Source organism: Phoenix dactylifera, chromosome 10 (genome assembly GCF_051530095.1).
Source record: "Phoenix dactylifera cultivar Ajwa chromosome 10, Ajwa_hap1_PhDact_Kaust_v1.1, whole genome shotgun sequence".
In the NCBI taxonomy this organism is placed as follows: Eukaryota; Viridiplantae; Streptophyta; class Magnoliopsida; order Arecales; family Arecaceae; genus Phoenix; species Phoenix dactylifera.
This window is the reverse complement of record NC_143199.1, coordinates 17,087,184-17,111,839: the sequence shown is the minus strand read 5'-3', so window position 1 is coordinate 17,111,839 and position 24,656 is coordinate 17,087,184. Positions and strand designations below refer to the sequence as shown.

Sequence of the window (24,656 nt, the reverse complement as noted above, 5' to 3'; positions counted from 1 at the left end):
AGTAGGGCACTCAACACAAGTATTGAACACATATTTGAGAAGTATCCAAGAAGTATTGATATCCAATGTGTATTTGATATAGAAATGAAATGTGATTTGAAGTACATTTCCTAGTTTCTAGTAATAAGCAATTTATCCATATGTAATCTCTTTATTTTGCACCAATATCTCATTATTGCCACCCTTTTCTCATCCTATAGCTAACATGTAAACCAAAGTTCACCATCTCGATACCATACTCAGTACCGATACCATCATATTTCACCATATCGGCCCGAATCAGGCGGTACGGGCCGTACCATACCATATCGGTTCGGTACCGGAACTCGGTACAGAAAGCGTACCATAATTGGTATGCCGAAAAGATTCTATACTGTACTGTACCAATAGTGCCAGTGTGGCACTTGTACGAAGTCTGATACCAAGACGGTGAACTTTGCGTACCATCCTATTACAGTGTCAGTACGTCCAGTATGGTACTCAGTTTAGCGTACCGAATGTCGGTATGCCCCTCGTACCACTTCCAGATTCGGTACTTGTAAAGTATAGTACAGTTGGTATGCTCGATACTAACCTTGATGTAGAGTTGTTCCTAATCATTTAAGACCAAGATATTATCTAAATCCTTGTAGGGTGCACATTTAGCTTTACTTCTTTTTTAACTCAAAATATCATTAGTTTCAAAATACAAATCTTACAAGTCCATCAAATTTTCCTTCTTCGTCTTCTTACTTTTTTGGCTATTCCATGAAGCAAGATATCTTTGTATTAACTAGCTTCAGGCTTACCGGACCATCATAATTGTCAATTTAAATGTCATACAACTGCAGATTTCCTAGGAACTTCTCTAGCAACCTTCTTCTAGCAATTACCGTTTGATAATTCGTTATACTTGGAGTGTTCAACTCATACCCCAGCTAAAAGAGACCAAAGTAGAATAATAAGTGAAAGGAGACATGACAATCAGCTGATATTTCATTGATGTTAAATAGACGAAGAAGACGAAGAGAAAGAGGAGCCGCGGGGGGCGGTGGAGCCCGCAGGGGCGCAGCGGAGGCCGAGGTTGGGGCCGCGTCCGCTGTTTCTTTTGATTTTTAATCCAATTTTTTTTAATTCGGAGATTTTTAAGTGAAGTCAGCACCTGATTTGCCGACTTCACTTAAAATCTCCAAATTAAAAAGCCGCATCCCCTGTTTCGAAAGAAACAGGGGATGCGGCCGCAGCCTTGGCCTCTGCCGCGCCCCCGCGGGTTCCCCCGACCCCCCTCGACCTCCGCCGCCCCTCCGCGGCTCTCCGATGGCGGCCACAGGTTTCCTCCCTCCCTCTCTTTCCCGCGCTCTCTCGTTCTCTTCTTCTCCGGCTCCGGCAGGAAAGAGCTGACTAGTTCGTACCAACCGGTTCCGGTACGAACCGAAACCGTACCAGTCCGGTAGGCAACCGGTACGCCTACCGATACTGGTACGGCGAACCTTGGTAAGAACCTTTCATACAATGAGAGGAACGGAACATTTTTTAACAATTAGAAAAATAAATTATAACAAATTTCAGTATGAAAAGATGACTTGAAAGTTAATTACCTCCATCGAGAAATTGTCTATCCTGTATGGCATAAAGCCAGTCTTGTCATCAGATAAAAGAATCAGCTGGGTCCCATTATTTCTATTAGAGTTCTTGATGAGATTTTCATCACTGATGGCCAAATCAGCATTTTGTACTTCAACTCGAACCATGTTTGATGCACCAGAAACATAATTTCGCATTTTCACTTGAGCATCTCCAAGGCAATCAGGAAGGAAGCTGCCTGACCATTGCCATCCAGGTTCACCAAACCGAATGGAAACAAGCAATTCTCTGCAACAACTTTATGCAAGTGAATACAAAAATGATTGAAGAATATAAATATTCTGGTACGAGGTACAGACAATCTGAAAGCTGAAATTTGAGACCAAAATCCAAACAAATTTGTCTTAATCTAAAAATGTAAGCAAAATTAAATTCAAGAATATGCAGGCAACATTTATAAATATGGGAGAGGAAATTTATGTTACCAGGGAAACGATGACCTCTGACACAGTTCTTTAAACAGTGAAAGATTAAAAAAAAAATCATTAGCGACATATTAGCACAATCATGAAGAGTAAATAATGTACGTGCAATTTCAAAATTGAATCCACCATGGAAACTTTGAGCTCAGATGTAGTTCTCTAAACAGTGAAAGATGAAAGAAAGTTCATTTGTGACATAACAGCACAATCATGAAGAGTAAATAATGCTTATGCAATTTCATATTTGCTTGAATCTTGTAGATATTTAAATTAAGAAACCTTGAGGCAAGGTTTGAAGTACAGCAACTGAGGCCTTGCACGTAATGTTGACCCAGATAAGGATGAAATTCAAGCAACTTTGTTCAAGAAAAAATGGATGACCCTTGCAAATGTCAAGGAAATCAAAAATATCAAATACAATTTAAGCTAAATATGAGCCCTTACCAAATATTCCAGCGCAATGGAGGCTCAGTTGCTTATTTATGGAGGGTAAGGGACATCATCAAAACAAATTCTTAAATGACAAGGTACTAAGGGTAATGACCTTCACGAGATGTTAATTGCAATAAATAATGCTACTAAAGACAGACGGATCAAGAGAAAATATTATGATAACACAGGATCTATTACCTTCACATAAATTGCAATTCAGATTACTTGATTCATGAAAGCAATCTTGTGCAGCATCTTATGACTGCTTATCAAGAAAGCAGTATAGTTTAAATAGTAAATCTCATAAAATCGAACTCCAAACATCATGGTCAACATATAATGCCGAATATTATAACCCAGCAGAATAATATATCAAACATCATGTTCTTTGCCATTGAAAGGCTTCGTTAGTAATTGCTGGGGCAACAAATGACCAATGTGATGTGCGATCCAATTCGTCCAGGTCATCCTTCGTGGGGCAACCCAGACGCCATAGAAATTCTCTAAGGCATTCCGACTGGGCCCCCTAAGCCGACCTAGCAACTGGGACAAGCAGACCGGACCAGAAGTAGACAACCAACAGCGCCGAAGTCTCCCAAGTCAGCTCGGCGACCAATTCGAGCCGAACAAAACTACTTCGTGGCAGAGGTAACCCGATCCTTTCACCTAGGCACGCACGTGAATTCGGCAATTCATCACATGTTAAGCGGTTACAGTACATCCCTAGGTTGCTATGCCATATTAGTGGTTTATTATGCCATGTTAAGCGCCGAAGTCTCTCAGGTCAGCCGGCGACCAATTCGAGCCGAGCAAAACTACTTCGTGGTAGAGGTAACCCGATCCTTTCACCTAGGCATGCACGTGACTTCGGCAATTCATCACATGTTAAGCGGTTACAGTACATCCCTAGGTTGCTATGCCATATTAGTGGTTTGTTATGGCACAACCTCGAGTTTTGGGGATAGAATCTGCTGAACATGTGGGATCCCAGCTATAAAAAGACTCGAAAGGTCCTCCATAAAAGATGAATGCTCCACTACTATATAATATCAGCATTATTATCCCTTTTTCTTCTTCCTTCCCACTAGGAAACTCTCTGACTTAAGTATCAGAGGGCCTAGCATGTTGCCTTGCAAGTCCATGGAGACAATCCACATCAGCATCCCGAGATCGGCGGCAACATATAGGCATCGTTTGTAGGAATGAAAGGAAAGCCATGAAGCTTTGAAGAAACAACCACCAAGGGGCTATCTAGCTGGAGTCCAATGGCTTTGTGTACAATTCCCCAAAGTCTCCGCCTCCTCGACCAGTTATGGAAAATGCCGATGACGAATAGCTTGTCCTTTTTGTCCAGCAGGTACAAGCTCTCATGACGATAATGTTAGATATATGCCCTATAAGCCAATCAGGCTAACACATTATTAATTCTGGAACATAGTTTTAAACTTAATTTTATTATTATTGAATAATAAATGGGCATCTTTTTCATTCATATTATGTATGTGTCTATGAATCGTCCAATGAATTAATAAGATGATGATGCATATTCTCAAGAGTTGAGAATTTAAGCCATTTGTCATTGGTGATTAATTTCTAAATACTCCTAATCGATGGATCATCACGAGGATGGTGATTGATCCAATGAGATTAGTGCAAAGATCGCTTTCCATATGGATGGATGAGACTCGAGTCCACAGTGTAGGGACACTGAGGTGATAGTGCAAGAGCTTGTTAGAGAACAAGGGTACTGAGCGTGACCAAAACAAAAAATCACTTGGATGTCTATCCACTCGTTAGTGACTTGCTTGATGTTGCAGTAGTATGACTGGTCTTTTGACTTGTGGTGCTTCGGCTATTCACAGTGAGGTTACTGTAGTTTGACTGCACGTATACATGGTTTCTAGATATATGGATCCTTGCAGTGTAGATTGGCTGCAGTAGGTTCACTATAGGAGTAAGGTATGCACCTACAAGGAATCTATCGACCTTGGTAGATAAGGAGTGATCCCATGTGATTTATGAGACTGAGTTCGTAAGACCTCGGCCGGGGCAATACGTACAGTGGAGAAAGAGTTTTCCACTCTCGAACTTAAGTCGAATAAATCTTGACATATGACATACAATGGGGTTTGACGAGTTAGCCATGACCTCCGTCTTGTAGGGATCCACGATAAAAGGACTGTATCACACGATAACTGCACCTAGAGGTTCATCATTCCATTCTGCTGGATTGCCATTACATGCTGCTAGGTGTCATTAGAGGATGGTGAGACTCACAGGGACCATCTTGATGATCGATAATCCCTGGTGAGTTGAGTTGGAATTGTTCCAACCCATTGAAAGGAGTTTTCAATAATATTGTGATAGAGATCGCAATATATATCTCACTACCAGACAGAATAGAACTTATGAGGTCACACACATTAGAGGTATTGACCGATCCAATAATTGAATTGTGATTTGGAATCACAAATAATTCATAATTATCGATTTGATTGATAATTGGTGTAACCCACTAAGAGATAGTGAGTTGAAGAAGGAATAATTGCAATTGGATTGCAATTTAATTGAATCAATTGGATTTAATTAATTGGACTTGTTCAAATTAAATTAGAATCCTACTTGGAGTAGGATTTCTAAAGTCCTAATTGGATTAAGACTAAAATTGTGTAAGTCCTAATTGGATTACGATTTCTTAAGTCCTAATTAATTTGTAATCAAATAAATTAAGATGACTTCTAATTGGATTAAGATTGAAGAGTTCAACTGAGTCATAATTCAATTAGGTCCTAATTGGATTAGGACTTGCATGGAAAAACCCAAATTGGTTCATATCTTGATTGAAGCCTAATTAGATTAGGACTCGTAAGGGGCCCCTCCTCTATTTGGGTCTTTTGGTGCGGCATGCAAAGAGGGGCCGGCTCCCCTCTTGGAGATAAGGATGGAGCTCCTATTTTTTAGGAGCTCCACATGCCTTTAAAAGGAGATGAATGGGGCGGCACCTAGGGCATTGGTTCTCCTCTCTTCCAGCCGTGAGCCCTCCTTTCTCCTTGGTTCTTAGCCGCAAGCAAAAGAAAAGAAAAGAAAGCCTTGGCGGCCCTCCTCCCTTCTCCTCTTGGTTTCCAACGCAAAGTAAAGGAAAAGGCTGCAAGGGGCTCTTATTCTTCTTTCTTCATCCATCCTTCTTCCTCCTCCCAAAGGCAATCAAGAGTTGATTCAAAAGGAGGTTTTTAGCCATCAAAAGACATCTCTGCAAGGGAGCTAGCACCCCGGGGAGATTTGAGAGCTTTGATCGATCTTCTGCCTCGTGTGGATACCCATAGAGGCCGAACGCATATGCGGCTTCAAGCGAACTTTCAACAAAAACCACGATCATCAATTTGCGATGATCATCTACCCGCACAAGGAGAAGAACTGATCTTCCTAATAATGTAAAAAGTTTTTAATCCTAATCTATTTACGAACATCGGTTTTAAAATATGTTCATGCGATGAATGGGATCTCGCGCATGACCTTCAGCTGCGTTCAGAATTTTTCTGATGCGTGCGAGGGATCCTAACAGTGGTATCAGAGCCATAGTTGCGTAGATTAAGATTAGGATTAATCATTAAAGGCATACTAGATCTGAAAATTTAAAGATTATGCTTGCTGGATTTTTCTGCATGCAGAATTTTCAGGTTGCTGATTTTTCTGCATGCTGATTTTTATAAGCTTAGATTAATGATTCCATTGTTTCGTTAATGTGATTACAAATATTTAGAATCATATCTTGCATGATCAGCAACTCATGAGATGACATAATCAGTTAAATTATATTTAATGCATGAGATGCATATGGTGATGATCATGGATGGATCTTTTACATGTGCTAAAATGTACTGCGATGTCTGTGATGTTATGTGATGGCATGTAAATCAGATTTCAGATGCCTGCGTGCATCTTAAATTGATGTATTAGAGACCTGCGTGTCTCACGAAAAAAGGTTGTAATTATTATTTTATTTTTAAAGTTATTCAAGAAGTAATCTGTGATGTGTTTGCACGTTGATGGTTGATCAGTGCATGCCTCTACAAGCACGACTTGCGCAGATCAAGATCAAAGGTTGATTGAAAATGGATCAAAGAGTTGATCACAATTGGACCTAGGGTGCTCAAGATCGAATCAAGAGTTGAGGACGATCTAACCAATTGACGTGCATGTGCTTGTACTATGACCCCATCCTGGATTCATGATCACTAGTTATTTTGTGATTATGCCTTATTGTTTATGTTTATGTTTATGCATAGTGGGTAGATAATTATTTGCATGAGATGTAGATAGTCAAACGAAAGAGACCTAAATTAAAACCTCCTCAATCAGTCAAGAGTGAACCAGACATTGAGCTAGTCATACTTGATTAATTGATCTAATTGGTATCTAGAAAAACATTAAAGGTGGTTACTTAATTAGGACCTTACTCTCCGAGTAAGGGGAGCCTTCCACCTGCTTACCTGGCCAATTGATCGATTACCTCCTATGAAGAGCTAAAGATTGCAATCACTAAGACTAGATTACCCAATATTAAGTCCATAGGTCTTCCACCATAGTAGAGTTGCTAAGGTCTTTCCGGTGTTGATTTGTCTCGGTTGGACATAGTGGGCAAGTTGCATCGGGAGACTGGACCTCTCTATTGACATGAGATGTTGTAGGGGTAAAGGTAGGGTTGGGCGCAAATAACTGTTAGGTGAGGACCCAATGACAACTTTATTTCTGCGGTTATATGGTGGGTCTATTTAACTAAGAAATGGAGCCAATAACTATTAGGTGAGGTTTTCATGGCTTAGAGACCGAGTAGCGCTGCAATTTGCTTGAGAAGCATTGTAAAAGAGTTGTACACTCATCCTTTTATGTGTCGCCAATAACTATTAGGTGAGATGGCATGTAAATCGATGGGACCGCAGTACCCACTAGAAATTCTAGTTGCGTAGGGTTTCCATTTCTCTACTAGAGAAGTTTGAGGGATTCGAGAAAATAGTGGGAGGTGCATTTGTTTTAAAAGTCTCTAAAACAAATAAAGTTCAAGTACAAAAAATCTAATTAGAATCTTTACTCTCTACAGATCACAATGTCAGCTTCGAACCCTCTGACCCGAATTCTTGAGACCAACCGACTGACAAGAAACAATTACAAAGCTAGCTAAAAACTTGAAAATCGTTCTGAGCTGCGAGAAAATAGGCTATATACTCGACAACGATATCCCTAGATTACCAACACGTCCGACCGATGATCAGTGTGAAACACATGAAAAATGGACAGATGATGACATTAGGGTCAAGTGCTACAACATGGCATCCATGTCCAATGAACTCCAATGCTAGCATGAGAATATGAAGACTGCTAGGAAGATATTGGCACACCTGCAAGAGTTGTATGGTGAACAGAGTTGCACAGCACGCTTTGAAGTGTCCAAGAGGCTCTTCAAGGCAAAGATGCACGAGGGGCAGTCTGTCCATGATCACGGTCTGACTATGATCAAAGACCTAGAGGAGCTTGAGAAGCTCGGTATGACCATGCACAAGGAATTGCAAGTGGATTTGATCCTGCAATCCCTTCCTGATTCATTTAGACAGTTTATATAGTAAACTACCATATGAATAAGATTGAATACACTAAGACTGAACTATTGAATATGTTGGTAACTACTGAGGGGGCCTTGAAAGGTTCAAAGAGCACTGTTCTTGCTACTGAGTTGACTTCTACTTCCAAAAGAAAGTCTACTTGGAAGAAGAAGTTTGCAAAGAAGCAGAAGAAAGACAAGAAGCCAAAAAAGGAAGTTCAAAAGAAAAAGGCTAATGACAAACGAAAATGTTTCCACTGCAATGTCGACGACCACTAAAAGAGGAACTATCCTTCATATCTTGAGAGCCTGAAGAACAAAAAGGCAGACACACCTTCAGAAGGTATGTTAGACTTGCTCGTAATTGAAACTAATCTTACGGTTTCTTCTACTTCTAGTTCAACCAAGTCTGGACCTTAGTAAATCCACCATAAGGTATAGTACCTATTGGATGTAAATGGATTTACAAAAGGAAGATGGTTCGAATGAAAAGGTGGAGACCTATAAGGCAAGGCTAGTGGCGAAATGGTATAGTCAGCGCAAAGGCATTGACTATCAGGAGACCTTTTCACCTGTAGCCATGCTGAAATTCATTCGAACATTGCTTGCCATTGCAGCATTTCATGATTATGAAATCTAGCAGATGGATGTGAAAACTGCTTTCCTAAATGGATATCTTGATGAAGATATCTATATGAAGCAGCCTTTAGGTTTCACTTCCAGTGATGAAGATCACAAGGTCTGCAAGCTGCAAAGGTTCATTTATGAACTAAAGCAAGCATCTCGAAGTTGGAACACTCGTTTCAATGATGCAATCAAATCGTTTGATTTCATCAAGAACGAAGAAGAACCATATGTTTATAAGAAGGTTAGTGGGAGTGTTGTCGTGTTTCTCGTATTGTACGTGGACGACATCCTCTTGATAGAGAATGATATTCCCATGCTAACCACGGTCAAGGTCTGGTTGTCTAAAGAATTCTCCATTAAAAACCTTGGGGAAGCATCCTATATTTTGGGGATTACGGACTATAGAGATAGATCTAAAAGGATGCTTGGCCTATCACAAAAGATGTACATAGAGGAGGTGCTGAAATGGTTCAGCATGGAAAACTCCAAAAGAGGTCTTCTACCCCTTAGGCATGGAATTCATCTCTCCAAGAAGATGTGCCCCAACACATCTGAAAAGATTCAACGCATGAGCAAAATCCCTTATGCTTCGGCAATAGGGAGCCTCATGTATGCCATGCTGTGTACACGACCTGATATAACTCTTGCTGTGAGTGTCACTAGCAGATATCAGTCGAATCCAGGCGAACAGCACTGGATAGCTATGAAGAATATTCTTAAGTACTTAAGAAGAACTAAAGATTTGTTCTTGGTCTTTGGAGGAGGATCAAAGTTAAAGGTAGAAAGATACACAAATTCAGACTTCATGACTAATATTGATGATAGAAAGTTCACATCAGAATATGTGTTCTCGTGCAATGGTGGTTCGATAAATTGGAAGAGTTCCAAACAACTGATCATTGCTGATTCTACCATGAAAGCTGAGTATATCGCCGCCTCTGAAGCTGCAAAGGAAGCCTTCTGGTTCAAGAAATTTATTGCAGAGCTAGATGTAATGCAATCAGATGCCATAACACACTGCTGCAATAATAATGGCGCCATAGCTAAAGCTAAGGAGCCAAGATCTTATCAGAAGTCCAAGCACATAGAGCGGCGTTTTCACCTCATACGCGACTACCTAGAGAAGAAATATGTCGAGGTGCAGAGAGTAGACTCCACGGACAATGTGGCAGACCTGTTCACTAAGAAGCTAAGTCAGCAGAAGACTGAAGCCCACCTTGAGAAGATGGGATTTATATATATGACTGATTGGCTTTAGTGCAAGTGGGAGATTCTTAGATATATGCCCTAGAAGCCAATCACGCTGACATATTCTTAATTCTGGAACATAATTTTGTACTTGACATTATTATTATTGAATAATAAATGAGCATCTTTTTCATTCATATTATGTATGTGTCTATGAATCGTCCAAGGAATTAATAAGATGATGCATATTCTCAAGAGTTGAGAATTTGAGTCATGTGTCATTGGTGATTAATTTTTAAATGCTCCTGATCAATGGATCATCACGAGGACGGTGATTGATCCAATGAGATCAGTGCATAGATCGCTTTCCATATGGATGGACAAGACTCGAGTCCACAGTGTAGGGACACTGAAGTGATAGTGCAGGTACTTGTTAGAGAACAAGGGTACTGAGCGTGACCAAAACAAGAAGTCACTTGGATGTCTATCCACTTGTCAATGACTTGTTTGATGTTGCAGTAGTATGACTGGTCCTTTGAACTGCGATGCTTCGGCTATTCACAGTGAAGTTACTGTAGTTTGACTGCACGTATACATGGTCTCTAGACATATGGGTCCTTGTAGTGTAGATTGGCTGCAGTAGGTTCACTATAGGAGTAGGGTATGCACCTACAAGAAATCTATCGACCATGGTAGATAAAGAGTAATCCCATGTGATTTATAAGACTGAGTTCGTAAGACCTCGGCTCGGGCAGTACGTACAGTGGAGAAAAAGTTTTCCACTCGAACTAAAGTCGAATAAATCTTGACATATGACAGACGATGGGGTTTGACGAGTTATCCATGACCTTCGTCCTGTAGGGATCCACGATAGGACTGTATCATACGATAACTGCACCTAGAGGTTCATTCTGCTGGGTTGCCACTACATGCTGCTAGCTGTCACTGATGGATGGTGAGACTCATAGGGACCATCATGATAATCGATGATCCCTGGTGAGTTGAGTTGGAATTGTTCCAACCCATTGAAAGAAATTTTCACTGATATTGTGATAAAGATCGCAATATATATCTCACCATCAGACAATAGAACCTATGGGGTCACACACATTAAAAGTATTGACCGATCCGATGGTTGAATCGTGATTAGGAATCACAAATACTTTGTAATTATTAATTTGATTGATAATTGGTGTAACCCACTAAGAGTTAGTGAGTTGAAGAAGGAATAATTGCAATTGGATTGCAATTTAATTGAATCAATTGGATTTAATTAATTGGACTTGTTCAAATTAAATTAGAGTCCTACTTGGAGTAGGATTTCTAAAGTCCTAATTGGATTAGGACTAAAATTGTGTAAGTCCTAATTGGATTACGATTTCTTAAGTCCTAATTAATTTGTAATCTAATAAATTACGATGACTCCTAATTGGATTAGGATTGAAAAATTCAATTGAGTCATAATTCAATTGCGTCCTAATTAGATTAGGACTTGCATGGAAAAATCCAAATTGGTTCATATCTTGGTTGAAGCCTAATTAGGTTAGAACTCGATCATAAGCGGCCATTAGGTTTACGCCCCTCCTCTCTTTGGGTCTTTTGGTGCGGCATGCAAAGAGGGGTCGGCACCCCTCTTGGAGATAAGGATGGAGCTCCTATTTTTTAGAAGCTCCACATGCCTTTAAAAGGAGATGAAGGGGGCGGCACCTAGGGCATTGGTTCTCCTCTCTTCCAGCCGTGAGCGCTCCTTTCTCCTTGGTTCTCAACCGCAAGCAAAAGAAAAGAAAAGAAAGCCTTGGTGGCCCTCCTCCCTTCTCTTGGGTTCCAACGCAAAGTAAATGAAAAGGCTGCAAGGGGCTCTTGTTCTTCTTCCTTCATCCATCCTTCTTCTTCCTCCTCCCAAAGGCAATCAAGAGTTGATTCAAAGGAAGGTTTTCCGCCATCAAAAGACATCTCTGCAAGGGAGCTAGCACCTCGGAGAGATTTGAGAGCTTTGATCTATCCTCTGCCTTGTGTGGATACCCATAGAGGCCGAACGCGTGTGCGGCTTCGAGCGAACCTTCAACAAAACTACGATCATCAGTTTGCGGTGATCTACCCGCACAAGGTAAAGATCTGATCTTCCTAATTATGTAAAAAAATTTTAATCCTAATCTATCTACGAACATCGGTTTTAAAATATGTTCATGCGACGAACGAGATCTCGCGCATGCCCTTCCGCTGCGTTCAGAATTTTTCTGATGCGTGCGAGGTATCCTAACAGATGATACAAGACCTGCAACAATAGATCACCCCTCCTTTAGAAGTCAGCCGGAACATCAAGACGGTCTGGCCTAAGGCAGTAGCCATCTTCATCTTAAAGGTCTTTTTTTGCCGGGTGGGGGGCAGGGGAAGCGAGGTTGTTCCCATTCCTTTAGAGCCTGCTCCAGGTATGATGATTTCTCTCCGCATCAAATGGGAAGTCTCCATGCAGGAGACTGATGTCGACCGTATGATAAAGGAGACGAGCAACCAAAACAAGACCCTGCAAGAGCAGGTCGAAGTAGGAAGACGGTTCTGAGATGATAAATGAAATCCCTTCACCAAGGCAAATATGAAGGAACCCAGGGTATGTTGAACTGACCCGCACCGATCCAGTCCCTGACTGGTCCAGTTCAAGCATAGAAAACAGAGCGGTACAAGCCTGATATCAGTGTGAACTGGACCGATTTAAATCGGCATGCGCGCCCATGCACGCTTCCCCGAGCTGAGCAGCGTGCCGGCGTGGGCGCAGGTTGGGAACCGCACCCGCGTGGGCACAGGCTGGGAACCGCGCCCGCGCACGGTTCCCCGCACTAGGCAGCGCGCCGGTGCAGGGCATTTAATGCCACATAGTGGCATTTAACGCAGCACACACGCGCCCGCGCACGCTCGCGCGCACTTCCGCGGACTTTTTTCCGCGTACGCGCCACGCTTTGTTGGCCGGTTCAAATCAGTCTGAACCGAAACCGTACCGGTCTGGTAAGCGACCGGTATGCCTACCGGTACCAATACAGCATATCTTGGAGGAGCCCCTACTGAAGGAGATCAAAATATCTCAAATTAACCCCTATAATGCTACCACAGACTGGATGGACTATCTCAAGAGCTTCAAAGCTCTCATGCCACAGCAAGAAGCTTCGGAAGCCATGATATGCCAGGCTTTTCTAGCCACACTTAGAAAGGCAACTATTGTATTTGAGCCTTCGACCGAGCTCAATTCATTTTCGATCAGCTTGGTCATTAGTTCATCAATCACTTTATCAGTAACGGATGATAAAGAAAAGCTTCGACCAGCTTGATTGCCGTAAAATAGGGAAAAGATGAGCCCCTCCAAAACTACATCGGCCAGCTCAACACCAAGGCACCGGAGATGTGCAAGTTGGATCACACCATCATGATTGTTGTAGTGATGAACGGGTTGACGAACACATACTTCAGCTTCACCTTAGAGAAAAAACCTCCAAAGAACTTGGCCAAGCTTTCAACTGAAGCAGACAAGTACATTAACGCTAAGGAGCAAGATCCGTCAAACCGATACCAAGACCCGTATCAATCACCGAACGGATCGATACAATACTAGTTTGGTACCGAACCAACATACGGTATGCTTGGGCGTGCCCGTTTGGAACCGGCACGCCCAATGTTTTTTAAGTTTTTCAAGTTTAATTAATTGGTAATCAATCTTTTCAACTTTTTCAATGATTTAAGTCTAATTTGATGTTTTTGTGATGTTTTTTATGTTTTTGATATTTTTTGATATTTCTATGATCTCGATTTAACCTCAATGATGCATCTTATTGTTTTAAAGTGTTACAAAATATAAAATGATTAATGAAATGTTACATTTTACAAGAAGCAATATGAAATATCCTAAAATCAACTAGTAAGGTAAAAAAATATAAAATAATACAATCAATTATATATATTTAAAGTACAACATACATACCAACATATAAAATCTCGTCGAGTGGTGATGTCTCTTGTAGATATCCAGATCATTAATATAGTTAGGAGGCACATCAGCCCATCCTTCTAACGAAACGGCTATGTAGTCTTCTATAGTCATCCTATAAGGAACGCGCTCTGAGTTATAAGCACTTTCAGATCTCTCGCTGAAGTACTGGCTCTAAGAGATGCCTTTGGTTGATAAAACGACAGTGAAAGGGCCCATTCGAATAAGCCAGCAGCAAAATTTGGCATATAAGATGCTCCAGATTGCATAGTGTAGCAGCCACCGAAAGACGATGCCTCAGACACATCATATCCATATCAGTATCCGTATGGATCATAAGCAGCGTGTTACAGATAATAGAATTCAGTATACAGCCCGAAACATAATACGTTTATAGATCCTACTCTATATGCGAGATCATCTACAACTGCATCGTGTCCTTCTGAATGACTTCGAGGAGCCCATCTCATATATACAATTGCATCTTCACGGACTCTACTAAATCATGCACCGTGGTTTCCATCCTATACAATATGCGTAAACTAGGACTCCCGTGAATCGAAGACCACCCTGTAATTGTCTAATAAACGATGGTCTCATGTCTTCCACTCCTTTTTGGCTAGCAGATCTATGACCACCAAAACTATGCTCCTGATCTCTAAATCTAAGTGAACCGGCTCCTTCACACTTTTCATGGGGCCTGTAGGTGCCTTTTATTTCTTTTGATCTGCTGAGCAACTGCCTGCTTACCCTTCGTGCCCTTCTTTGTCTGCTTACCATTTGCCCCTCTGCCTACCTACTCTTCATGCCCCTCTTTGCGTGGCTATGTTGAGAGGATGGATGTCGCCCTCCCGACCGAGTCGACCAAGTAGCGTAATGGCCTTGTCTAAGCATCTCTCGATCATATCTCTGAAAGGATGTCTCGAACAAGAAGTCATGTGATGACCAACACTCCAAGAACGCCTGCGGTTGTGGCTGATTAGCTGAAAGTATGTATGGAAAAAATATCTCCATTGCCCTGCATCGACCCTAGTCCCCGATTATAGGATCATCCTCATCATCAATGAAAGCACTATGGATCCAATCTGTGTACTTTAACTCCACTTCCTCCTGAATGTACTTCAGCCTTAACTTCATATTATATCGAACATATACAAGGTAGTTGAGGTGCTTCTATATCAGACGGTTCCTCTGCTTGCTGTGAATGAGGACGAAGATGAACCAGTTGCGCTCACAGCCATTCGAGGAGACCGTTTGAAGAGGTCCAGATAGCTAGCCGCTTAAAATTTTTTGCAAACAAACCAAAATAAATACACCATTCAGCTACAAAAAAAAAATTGAAGAAAATTACCTATAGGATAGCATTATATTAGTAACCATCTAACGCTAGATAAATGTCCTGATGTGTTATATACCTGGATTCATACTTAACTTACGACCGCTGTCGAGACTCCAAGCTGTCAATGCCCTCTAAATTTTTGGTTCGTAAAACAAAATCGTGTTGTAACATGTTAATAATGGAAGATACCAGTTAACTTACATGCCACTTAAGTTAACTTACCTCTATTAGATATAGGGTCGCAACTTCTACATCAGGATCCATCGTGTAAATCGCATTACACAGTGGCCAAAAGTTCGTCATCCATATTGATTCCAGCTCCAGTGTACTGAAATTTCAAGTTCAAGTAGTATGCTGCAGATAGAGTTTATTGTCTTAGTAAAATTGTACAAATATAGGAGCAGACTAATTTTCAATATTCTTACTTACCTGCTAGATGCAAGTTCCTATCCATCTGATAGTCCCACTGCTGCTCAAAGAAGTCGATGTACTATTAGCATACGTCGGATCTACCTTCCTAATCTGAATCTTTGCCCTTTCCATCATATGATACAAGAAACCCATTTGGGTGCACCTCTCGTTGTCCACGACCGAAAGCACTTTATACAATTGCTTCATAGCCTTCATTATCTTCTCGACCCACTACCAAAATATCTACCTCGTCACCAAATTTTTAACAATGCTCCCTTCAGAGCTAGCCCTCGCAAATCTACTTTTCTGCCACTCAGGACTGACAAATATCTGACGAAGGGCTGTTTTAATCTCAAGAAAGCTATCAAGTACAAAATAGTTAGTAGCAAACCATGTGACTCCTAATCTCAAGATCTCTTCCTCTGTATACCTCCTCATCAGTGAAAGGACCCATATGTGATTATAAATATATTTGCTAATGGTTTGGGTTGTCTCCACTGTCTGCTGGTTGGAAAGCAACAAGAAAATAAGACAATAAATGCAACTGTGCGAAAGATGACCTAAGGAGAAACGTAGTCGAGAAGAATGGAGTATTGTACGACCTTGGAGTCCACCTCGAAGGTTTGCGACAAAGTCTGCTGTACCGGTGGCGGCCCGGACCGGTACATACCGGTCAAAACCGGTCTCATACCATTTCTCCAACGATAAGTTACCGATACCGGATTCCATGCTGATCCGATACTGGTCCCAGGCTGGACCGGTACGTACCGGCCCGTACTGGTACGGGCCGATACAGTAGACCATGGTTTGAGGGTTATACTCCTCTTAGTGCTTTGAGGATTCAAATTTTTTTGGAGATTCAAAACCAAGACTGCCTGCACCGGCCTTAGAAACTACGAACCTTTGCTAAGAAGAGGGACATTAGCAAGTATTGCGAATTCCACAGAGATCAAGGGCACGACACAGATGAATGCTTTCAATTAAAAGATGAGATTGAAAGCCTCATCTGATGCGGATATCCTGGTCGATATGTGGGTGATCAATGAAGCTTAAGTCAAGATAGGCAAACCCCTAAAAGGCAAACAATAATCAGCCGCTCGTTGGGGTGATTACTGCTATCTCCGAAGGACTTGTTGTTCGCAGTTCAGTCCCTTCAATATGAAGGCAGCGATGGTCGAACTTTGTCGAGCTGGGAGCATCCATGCTGAGCAACCGAACACAAGAAGCTCATCCCCTAGCAATGGCTAGGTTCAAAATCAAGAAGAATCATAATTCTGAATGTTTGTATTTCTTACTACTAATCATTGAAAGAGTTGAGTTTTAATTTCTCCCTAGGACACCAAATAACCATAGGTCGTATCAATCCATGGAAGCTAACGACCTCAAGGGATCATTCCATCCAAAAAAATCCTAGCTCACCCTAGGAGGCATGGGCTCATTTAATTTTGGGTGGTTTATCCTCTTCTAAAGAGGATTAGGTGGACCTAATTATAAGCATTCTAATCTAATTAGGACCCATTAAGATTATGACTCGATTGAACTCTTTAATCCTAATTCAATTAGGAGTCATCTTATTTATTGGATCAAAATTAATTACGACTTAAGGAATCCTAACCCAATTAGGATTCATATAATTTTAGTCCTAATCTAATTAGAACTTTAGAAATCCTATTCTAAGTAGGACTCTAATTTAATTTAAAGTCCCAATCCAATTAGGACTCTAGGAATCCTACTCCAAGTAAGACTCTAGGAATCCTACTCCAAGTAGGACTCGTATTTAATATGATCAAGCCTAATTAATTAAGTTCAATTGATTCAATTAAATTACAATCTAATTGCAATTATTCCTTCTTCAACTCACTAACTATTAGTGGGTTAGACCAATTATCAATCAAATCGATAATTATGAATTATTTGTGATTTCAAATCACAATTCAACTATCAGATCGGTCAATACCTGTAATGTGTGTGACCCCATAGATTCTATTCTGTCTGGTAGTGAGATATATATTGTGATCTCTATCACAATATTATTGAAAACTTCTTTCAATGGGTTGAAACAATTCCAACTCAACTCACCAGGGATCATCGATCATCAAGATGGTCCCTGTGAGTCTCACCATCCACCAGTGACACCTAGCAGCATGTAGTGGCAACCCAGCAGAAGAAAATGATGAACCTCTAGGTGCAATTATCGTATAATACAGTCCTTCTATCGTGGATCCCTACAGGACGGAGGTCATGGATAACTCGTCAAACCCCATCGTATGTCATATATCAAAATTTATTCGACTTAAGTTCAAAAGTGGAAAACTCTTTCTCCACTGTACGTACTGTCCAAGCCGAGGTCTTATGAACACAGTCTGATAAATCACATGGGATCACCCTTTATCTACCAAGGTCGATAGATTTTTTATTGGTGCATACCCTACTCCTATAGTGAACCTACTGCAATCAATCTCACCACAAGGACCCAAATGTCTAGAGACCATATATCGTGCAGTCAAACTACAGTAACCTCACTGTGAATAGCCGAAGCACTGCAGGTCAAAGGACCAGTCATACTACTGCAATATCAAGCAAGTCACTGACGAGTGGATAGACATCCAAGTGACTTTTTATTTTGGTCACGCTCAGTACCCTTATTCTCTAACAAGCACCTGTACTATCACTTCAGTGTTCCTACACTGTGGACTCGAGTCTCGTCCATCCATGTGAAAAGCGATCTATGCACTGATCTCATTGGATGAATCACCGTCCTCGTGATGATCTATCGATTAGAAGCATTTAGAAATTAATCACCAATGACACATAGCTCAAATTCTCAACTCTTGAGAATATGCATCTTATTAATTCCTTGGACGATTCAAAGACATACATAATATGAATGAAAAAGTTGCACATTTATTATTCAATAATAATAAAGTCAAGTACAAAACTATGTCCCAGAATTAATGTGTCAGGATTGGCTTCTAGGGCATTAATCTAACAGGTAGAGCGTTAGGACTCATCCTTCGGAGGAGCATCAACCGAGTTATTATCCTCTTTAAAGCAGCAAAGTCTGGCAAGGTGGTTACTTCCTTCGCCTGAACCAATAAATGATGTGGCAATAAATGATCAATATGATGTGGCACAATCCAATTCATCTTGTTCATCATTCATGTGGCGGCCCAAATGCCCTCAGAAATAAAAAGCATTCTTAGTCGGGCCTCCCAAGATAACTTGGCAACAAGGATGAATAGATTGAAAGCAGCCGACCTACAGAGATGAAGTCTCTCAGCTAAATCCGGCTACCAACCCAAACCGAACAAAACTTCGCAATAAAGGTAACCTGGTCCTTTCACTTAGCCACACGTGGCTTCAGCAATTCCATCACGTGTTAAGGGGTTGCGGCACGTCCCTATGTTGTCACACTATGTCAACAGTTTGTTACGACACAACTCCAAGTTTGTTGTGATACGATCCGCTGAAAATGAGGGATCCTAGTTATAAAAAGGCCCAAAAGATCCTCCATAGAAAGTGAATGCTCTACTACTCTAGTACCGGCATTATTATCCTTTTTCTTATTCTTCCTTGCTTCCCATTAGGAAATCCTCTCTAACTTAAGTATTGGAGGGCCCAGCTAGAGCCAATCCAGCGAGCTCTTTGACCCTAGTCTATTACCTTGCAGGTCCATGGAGAAGGTCCACAATGGTGTCCTAGGATCGGCAGCAACAGCAATGATAATTAATCATAGATGAACAAAAATAAAAATTTGTAGCACTATTAAGATTGTCCAATTTTCAAGAGTTCACTATTTTTGTTTTAGTAGCAACTTCATAACATGCTTCTGCTGATACTAAAAGGCACCTCATTTCCCGGTGTAAGCTTAAACCTGATAGAAACTAATATTCAAATGTTGGGAAAACATTAGCATAAACAAGTATACTATACTCAAGAAATTTACAAAAATGAAAAGAAAAGGAACCAAAAACCCTCTACCAAAGACATCCATGAACAACTAAAGTATGAAAAATCTTGTTTACCGTATTGAAAAGAAATATCCAACAGAAAATAGATTATGTTCTACTAGAGAGAAATAGATAATAACCTTGTTGTGTCAGACCAGTGAAGATGAGAATGTTGTCCAACACCCAAATGATGAAGCATTTTAGTTCCTTTCTGTCTATAGTACAAATCCTTGTTGCATGCATTACAAATAATATATCTGCAAAAGATGAAAAATCCATGTTAATAGATGCATGTTAAGCTAGTATAAATGCATTACAAACGACATATCAGCAGAAGATGAAAAATCCTAACCTAGTCCAAACACGTTACAAACAACCTATCTGCAGAAGAAAAAAAGTCTATGTTAACAGATGTTTGTTAAGCTAGTCTAAACTAAGGACTTAAATGTTGCAAAGTACCAGCTGGTAAGTATTGTACCACATGAAGGCCAGTATGAGAAAGGCCTTTATGCCCCTGAAAGAGCAGAACCAAGCCCAACAACCTATAATGGGTTGAATTTGGACCATTGAACATGTATCGCCCACCAACCAGACCAATATGACCCATGCCAATGTCACCAGGACGATCACTTAATTGTTCTTTTAGCTTGTCCTACACCATTTCAAGACCAGACCAAGCTAAGGGAGAAGCAGGGAGCTATCAAAATTCATTTCCTATGAGATTCAAGCAAGAATCATCAAGTTTTTGATCTAGAATGGCATTCCAGCAAAGTAATGACCTCTCCAACCCATTTTAATTTCTTAGAAAATTAAAAAATAAACTAGTGTTAAAATTAGAAAAGTTAGGGGGCTTTATAATGTTGATGGATTTCACAATCTTTGATCCCCAAATTCATGCTCAAAACAATATTTCAATCAAGGTTTGTCGAACCGGGTGAGCCGCCCAGATGGAGGACCAGGTCGGTTCACCTAGTTTTTTTGAAACCGGCTCTAAACTGGCAGGAACCAGCTCTGAACCGATCGGAATCGGCCGAAACAAAAAGGAACCAGTCACAAATCGCACGGACTCGGTCCGAACCATCCGGGTCCGTGCAGAACAGGTGCAAACTGTCTGGCTCGCACCGAATCGGACCGGTCAAAACAGGTCCCCCTCCCCACTTTTCCTTTCATTTTAAACATAAGTTTGGAAGGCTTGAGAACCCAACCGATCCTAACAGCACTCCCCACAGCAAAAAATATGCTGATTTCAACCCTAAATAAGATATGCTCTCTCCCCTATCTTACTTCCTCTCTCTTTTTTGGACACCAAAAAATATCTTGAAATTTGAAAAATAATAGAAGATCATACCAGAATTTTTGATTTTGGCATAATTTCATGACAAGTTGTAGATCTATGGATGATCCACAGCATCACATAAAAATTTTTAATTTTTGGATAATAAATAATTTTTAAAATTTAAAAATACATTGTTGGATTAAAAAATAAAAAATAAAATAAAATTCAAAAAAAACTGTAAAATTAGAAGTATATTTATGGGCATGCAAGCTACTCTCCAGTTAAATTTGATATCCATTTATTCAAGTTTTGATGCGAGCATTCGCATAGTGGCCTAGGCCTAAACTTTAAAAAAATTGAGATAAGTAGCCTTTGATGCATGCCCGAGAGCCTAAAAAGATATATGTAACAACTATGGTAGGATCCTACAAGGAACTGAGCTCAAATTTTTAAAATTTATATTTAAAAACTATCATTTAATTTAGAAAATGATTAAAAATATATAATTAATATAAAAAATTATGAAAAATTAGTAGTACGTAATACATATTTCAGAAGTATTTTCTAAAGTAAAAAATATATTTTTCTAAATTTATGGTATTCAAACATATTTTTTAATTTAGAAAATATTAAAAATATATAAATATATAAATAAAATTAGTAACTATGTATTAGATAAATCAGATGTATTTTTAAAAAATATTATCTTAATCACAATGAAATTTTGTTATTTTTATATAATTGATAAACGAGCATACTTGACAAAACCTGCAGCAATGAAATCATAAAAGAAAAAGGAGCCAGAGCGTGACATTGGTTAGATTCATAGGCAAATGCTCTCAGGTCAACACTGGAAGAGCAATTAATGCACCACAAAGTTCAAGAGAGAAGGGGTAACGAGATTGAAGCAGCACTTAGCTAGTGGTTATCCTAACATATTTATGTGCTGGAAATGCCCACAGAAGGTTCGACAGCAGATAAAAGGCACTTCACTAATTTCAAAGCAATGAAGGAAAGGTTTGCCAAAAAGGTGGATGTGGACCGCCGAGCAGCAGAGCCACCTTTCTATTACTATAGAGAGTCAAAGGCATCCGGTCTAGATGACGAGGCACAAATTCAGATTTTCAATTAGGCGAGCCTAGATAATCAATGGCAATAAGATGAGGTGGCCAGGCATAAGACTCTATTTGGGCTCTTATGCTACGAGTCAGGCACTGGTTCTGCAAGCAGCAGGGTAGATCCAAAGTTCAGGAGAACCTCCTCAATTAAGGAGGCTGTCAGCAAAGGTGGTAGCCATATTACATTGACTGTCGATAGCAGAAAGATGTCCTCCAAGGAGATTCCACCAGGAGCCACCATTCATGATTTAGATCCACATACCTTCTCTAGCAAGAATTCGAAGCAGCGGACGATTGACATAATACTAAAGAAGGATAAGAATGATATGTGGCGAGCTATTAAATCCTGATTTCGCTTTAACTATATACTAGCGAATGCGGCACACAATACATACTATAGGTCTGCCATTGCCTCTATATTGCCGGTCCAGGTGTAGATCCTTCAGAACCAAAGAACTACAGTAAGCTTCTTGACAATAATAAGGAGCTACAGAAGTGAATTGCCTCATACAAGAGCAAGTGGTCCACGTATGGACTAACAGTGATGTATAATGGTTGGATCGGTACTACCAAGCGCAGCATCGTCAATTTCTTGACATATTGTGATACGAAGACTTTCTACAATAAGTAGGGTAAAAATAGGTCGGGTCAGACTGGATCATGAGTGACCCCGACCCAACCTGATTCCTTATTCAGGACCTAATTTTGGACCCAGACCCAACCCAATAGAAGATTAGGTCCAGGCGGGTCGGGTCCACGGCCATAATTTTTGACCTAATGAATCATTCAGGTCGAATTGGGTCTGTATAACCCAGTCCCAACCCATAAAATTTGGATCCGAGTCGGATCCATGTCGGGTCTGGTTTGGATTCGGGTCCGGATAAGGATAAAAGCCAATACTCTAATGACTTTACTTACACCGCAAATATTTATTTTGCTGAAATCAGTAGCTTGGTCCTATTCCCTTCCAAGTTGTTTACAGCTTTAGGCGCCTCCTTTCTCTTTTGAGATGGAATCACAGGCTGTGTCGGCGGCACCATCTCGAACCGGACGGTTCCGGCCGTTCCGAGCCATAATGGTGGCTCACCGATATAGTTCCGACAATGTAAATGAGACCTGTTACCAGAGTCAGAGAAGGACAGAGAGCGAGCGGGAGAGGAAGGGAGGGAAGGATAGCGAACGCCGGCGGAGTGCCCGCGAAGCCCAACGGAGGCCGCGGGGGGGCCGGCAGAAGCCACGGCAGGCGAGGCCGCCCCTATTTTGAATGACCGCAGCACGGCCTTGCCTACCGCGGCCTCCACCGGCCCCCCACGGCATCCGCCGACCCTCCATCGGCGTCCGCCAGCCTCCCTTTCTCCCCATTCTCTCTCTTCCTCTCTTCCATGGTACAATTGACTCTGCCGGTACAAGCCTGAAGTAGCCCGTACCGACATATCCCACCGGAGAACCGGTACGGTGCCCGATATCGGTTTCTCCGACCTTTATCGCAGCCATCTTTCATATGCTTTGTTTTATTGAGCGTTCTTCCTCCATCCACCTTAATTTAGGCTTGCTCATCATCTTAACTCTTCTTGACGCTTTAGCACCCTTTCTCTTATCCCTTATTTCAGCATCAAATGTGATGATCATCCACGACCAGGTCCCTCCATCCCTTCTACGAGTGAGTTATCATTCTTTTGTGATGTGACCTCATATGTTTAGTGTTTCCGTTTTCGTGGTGATCTTCGATGGTTTTCAAACCCATAACTAGGAGAATATAATTTCTCCCTTGGGAAATAGGCATCAGAAAACGGTATGAAAAGGAATCTAATCTAGTTGGTGCTTAGAATTATTAGTTGCCGACATGAAAACATGGAGGCATCAATGATGTCATAGAGTTAATAGTTGTATTAACAGGAAAATTGCTTCGACAATATGAGATGGGAAATACCATGGATAGGCTACTGAAAACTAGAGAGTTCACTATAATTTTAAGATCATTTTTTTTAAAGTAGAGAAATAGAGAGGAAATGCAATGATCTATGCCATTCAAAGGAGTGGAGATGTCAACCAGCTAGGTTTACGATTCTAACAATTCTAACTATCGATTTGTATACATTTTCTTCTTAGAGTAAGCAAATTCCAATTTGGTTCAATTTAAATAAGCGGGATAGCATCGTGATGCTGCTAACTCCTAAAGATCGTACTCCTTTTGAAAAAAATAGGCTCCCATTGTTAAAACATCTTCTCAGTTATATGTTGTTAGCTATTTTCTCCTAAATTTTAGCTCCAAGCAATGGAAGTCAACATATGCCTGGTTGATAATGATTTTAAGAGTGTAGTAGCATGTATCGCTGCATTCCATGTTGCAAGTAACCAGCGCGGCGGCTGGCCTATGCCCCTGCAACCCGCAGGCCCAAAATAATTTAGTGGGTTCGGGTCCAGTCGGGTCGTAGGTTTGGAAAATTCAAAATTGTCCAAATTTTAAATGGATTGGGTCGGGTCAGGTCGGGTCCGAAATTAGAAAATCCAGACTCGACCCCAAAAATGGAACGGGCCCAATTTCAAAGGCCAAATCAGGCCATACCAGCGGTGCGTAAATCATGTCAAAGTAAATTGATCAATACCATCTGCTGATATGATTTGTGATACAGCATGTATCGTACCCACATTTGGTCAAAACAGGCATTAGAAATGAACTAGAAATATTCAATAGCCAAGA

The 24,656-nt window shown here is 40.8% G+C and overlaps 1 protein-coding gene across 3 annotated transcripts in view; it reads right to left on the bottom strand.

Annotated features, from left to right (window-relative positions):
- LOC103723626 (vacuolar protein sorting-associated protein, putative (DUF1162)) overlaps nucleotides 1-24,656 on the bottom strand; it is a 111,282-nt gene that overhangs the window by 20,860 nt on the left and 65,766 nt on the right. For 2 of the 3 annotated variants that reach the window (XM_088705439.2, XM_039117452.3), the window contains exons 33-34: nucleotides 19,702-19,818; nucleotides 1,578-1,860 (exon numbers count right to left, since the gene is read on the bottom strand). In XM_088705439.2, coding sequence (XP_088561565.2) covers nucleotides 1,578-1,860; nucleotides 19,702-19,818 — 400 coding nt within the window. The remainder of the gene's footprint in view (nucleotides 1-1,577; nucleotides 1,861-19,701; nucleotides 19,819-24,656) is intronic. The other variant, XM_008814589.6, reaches the window with a different exon arrangement.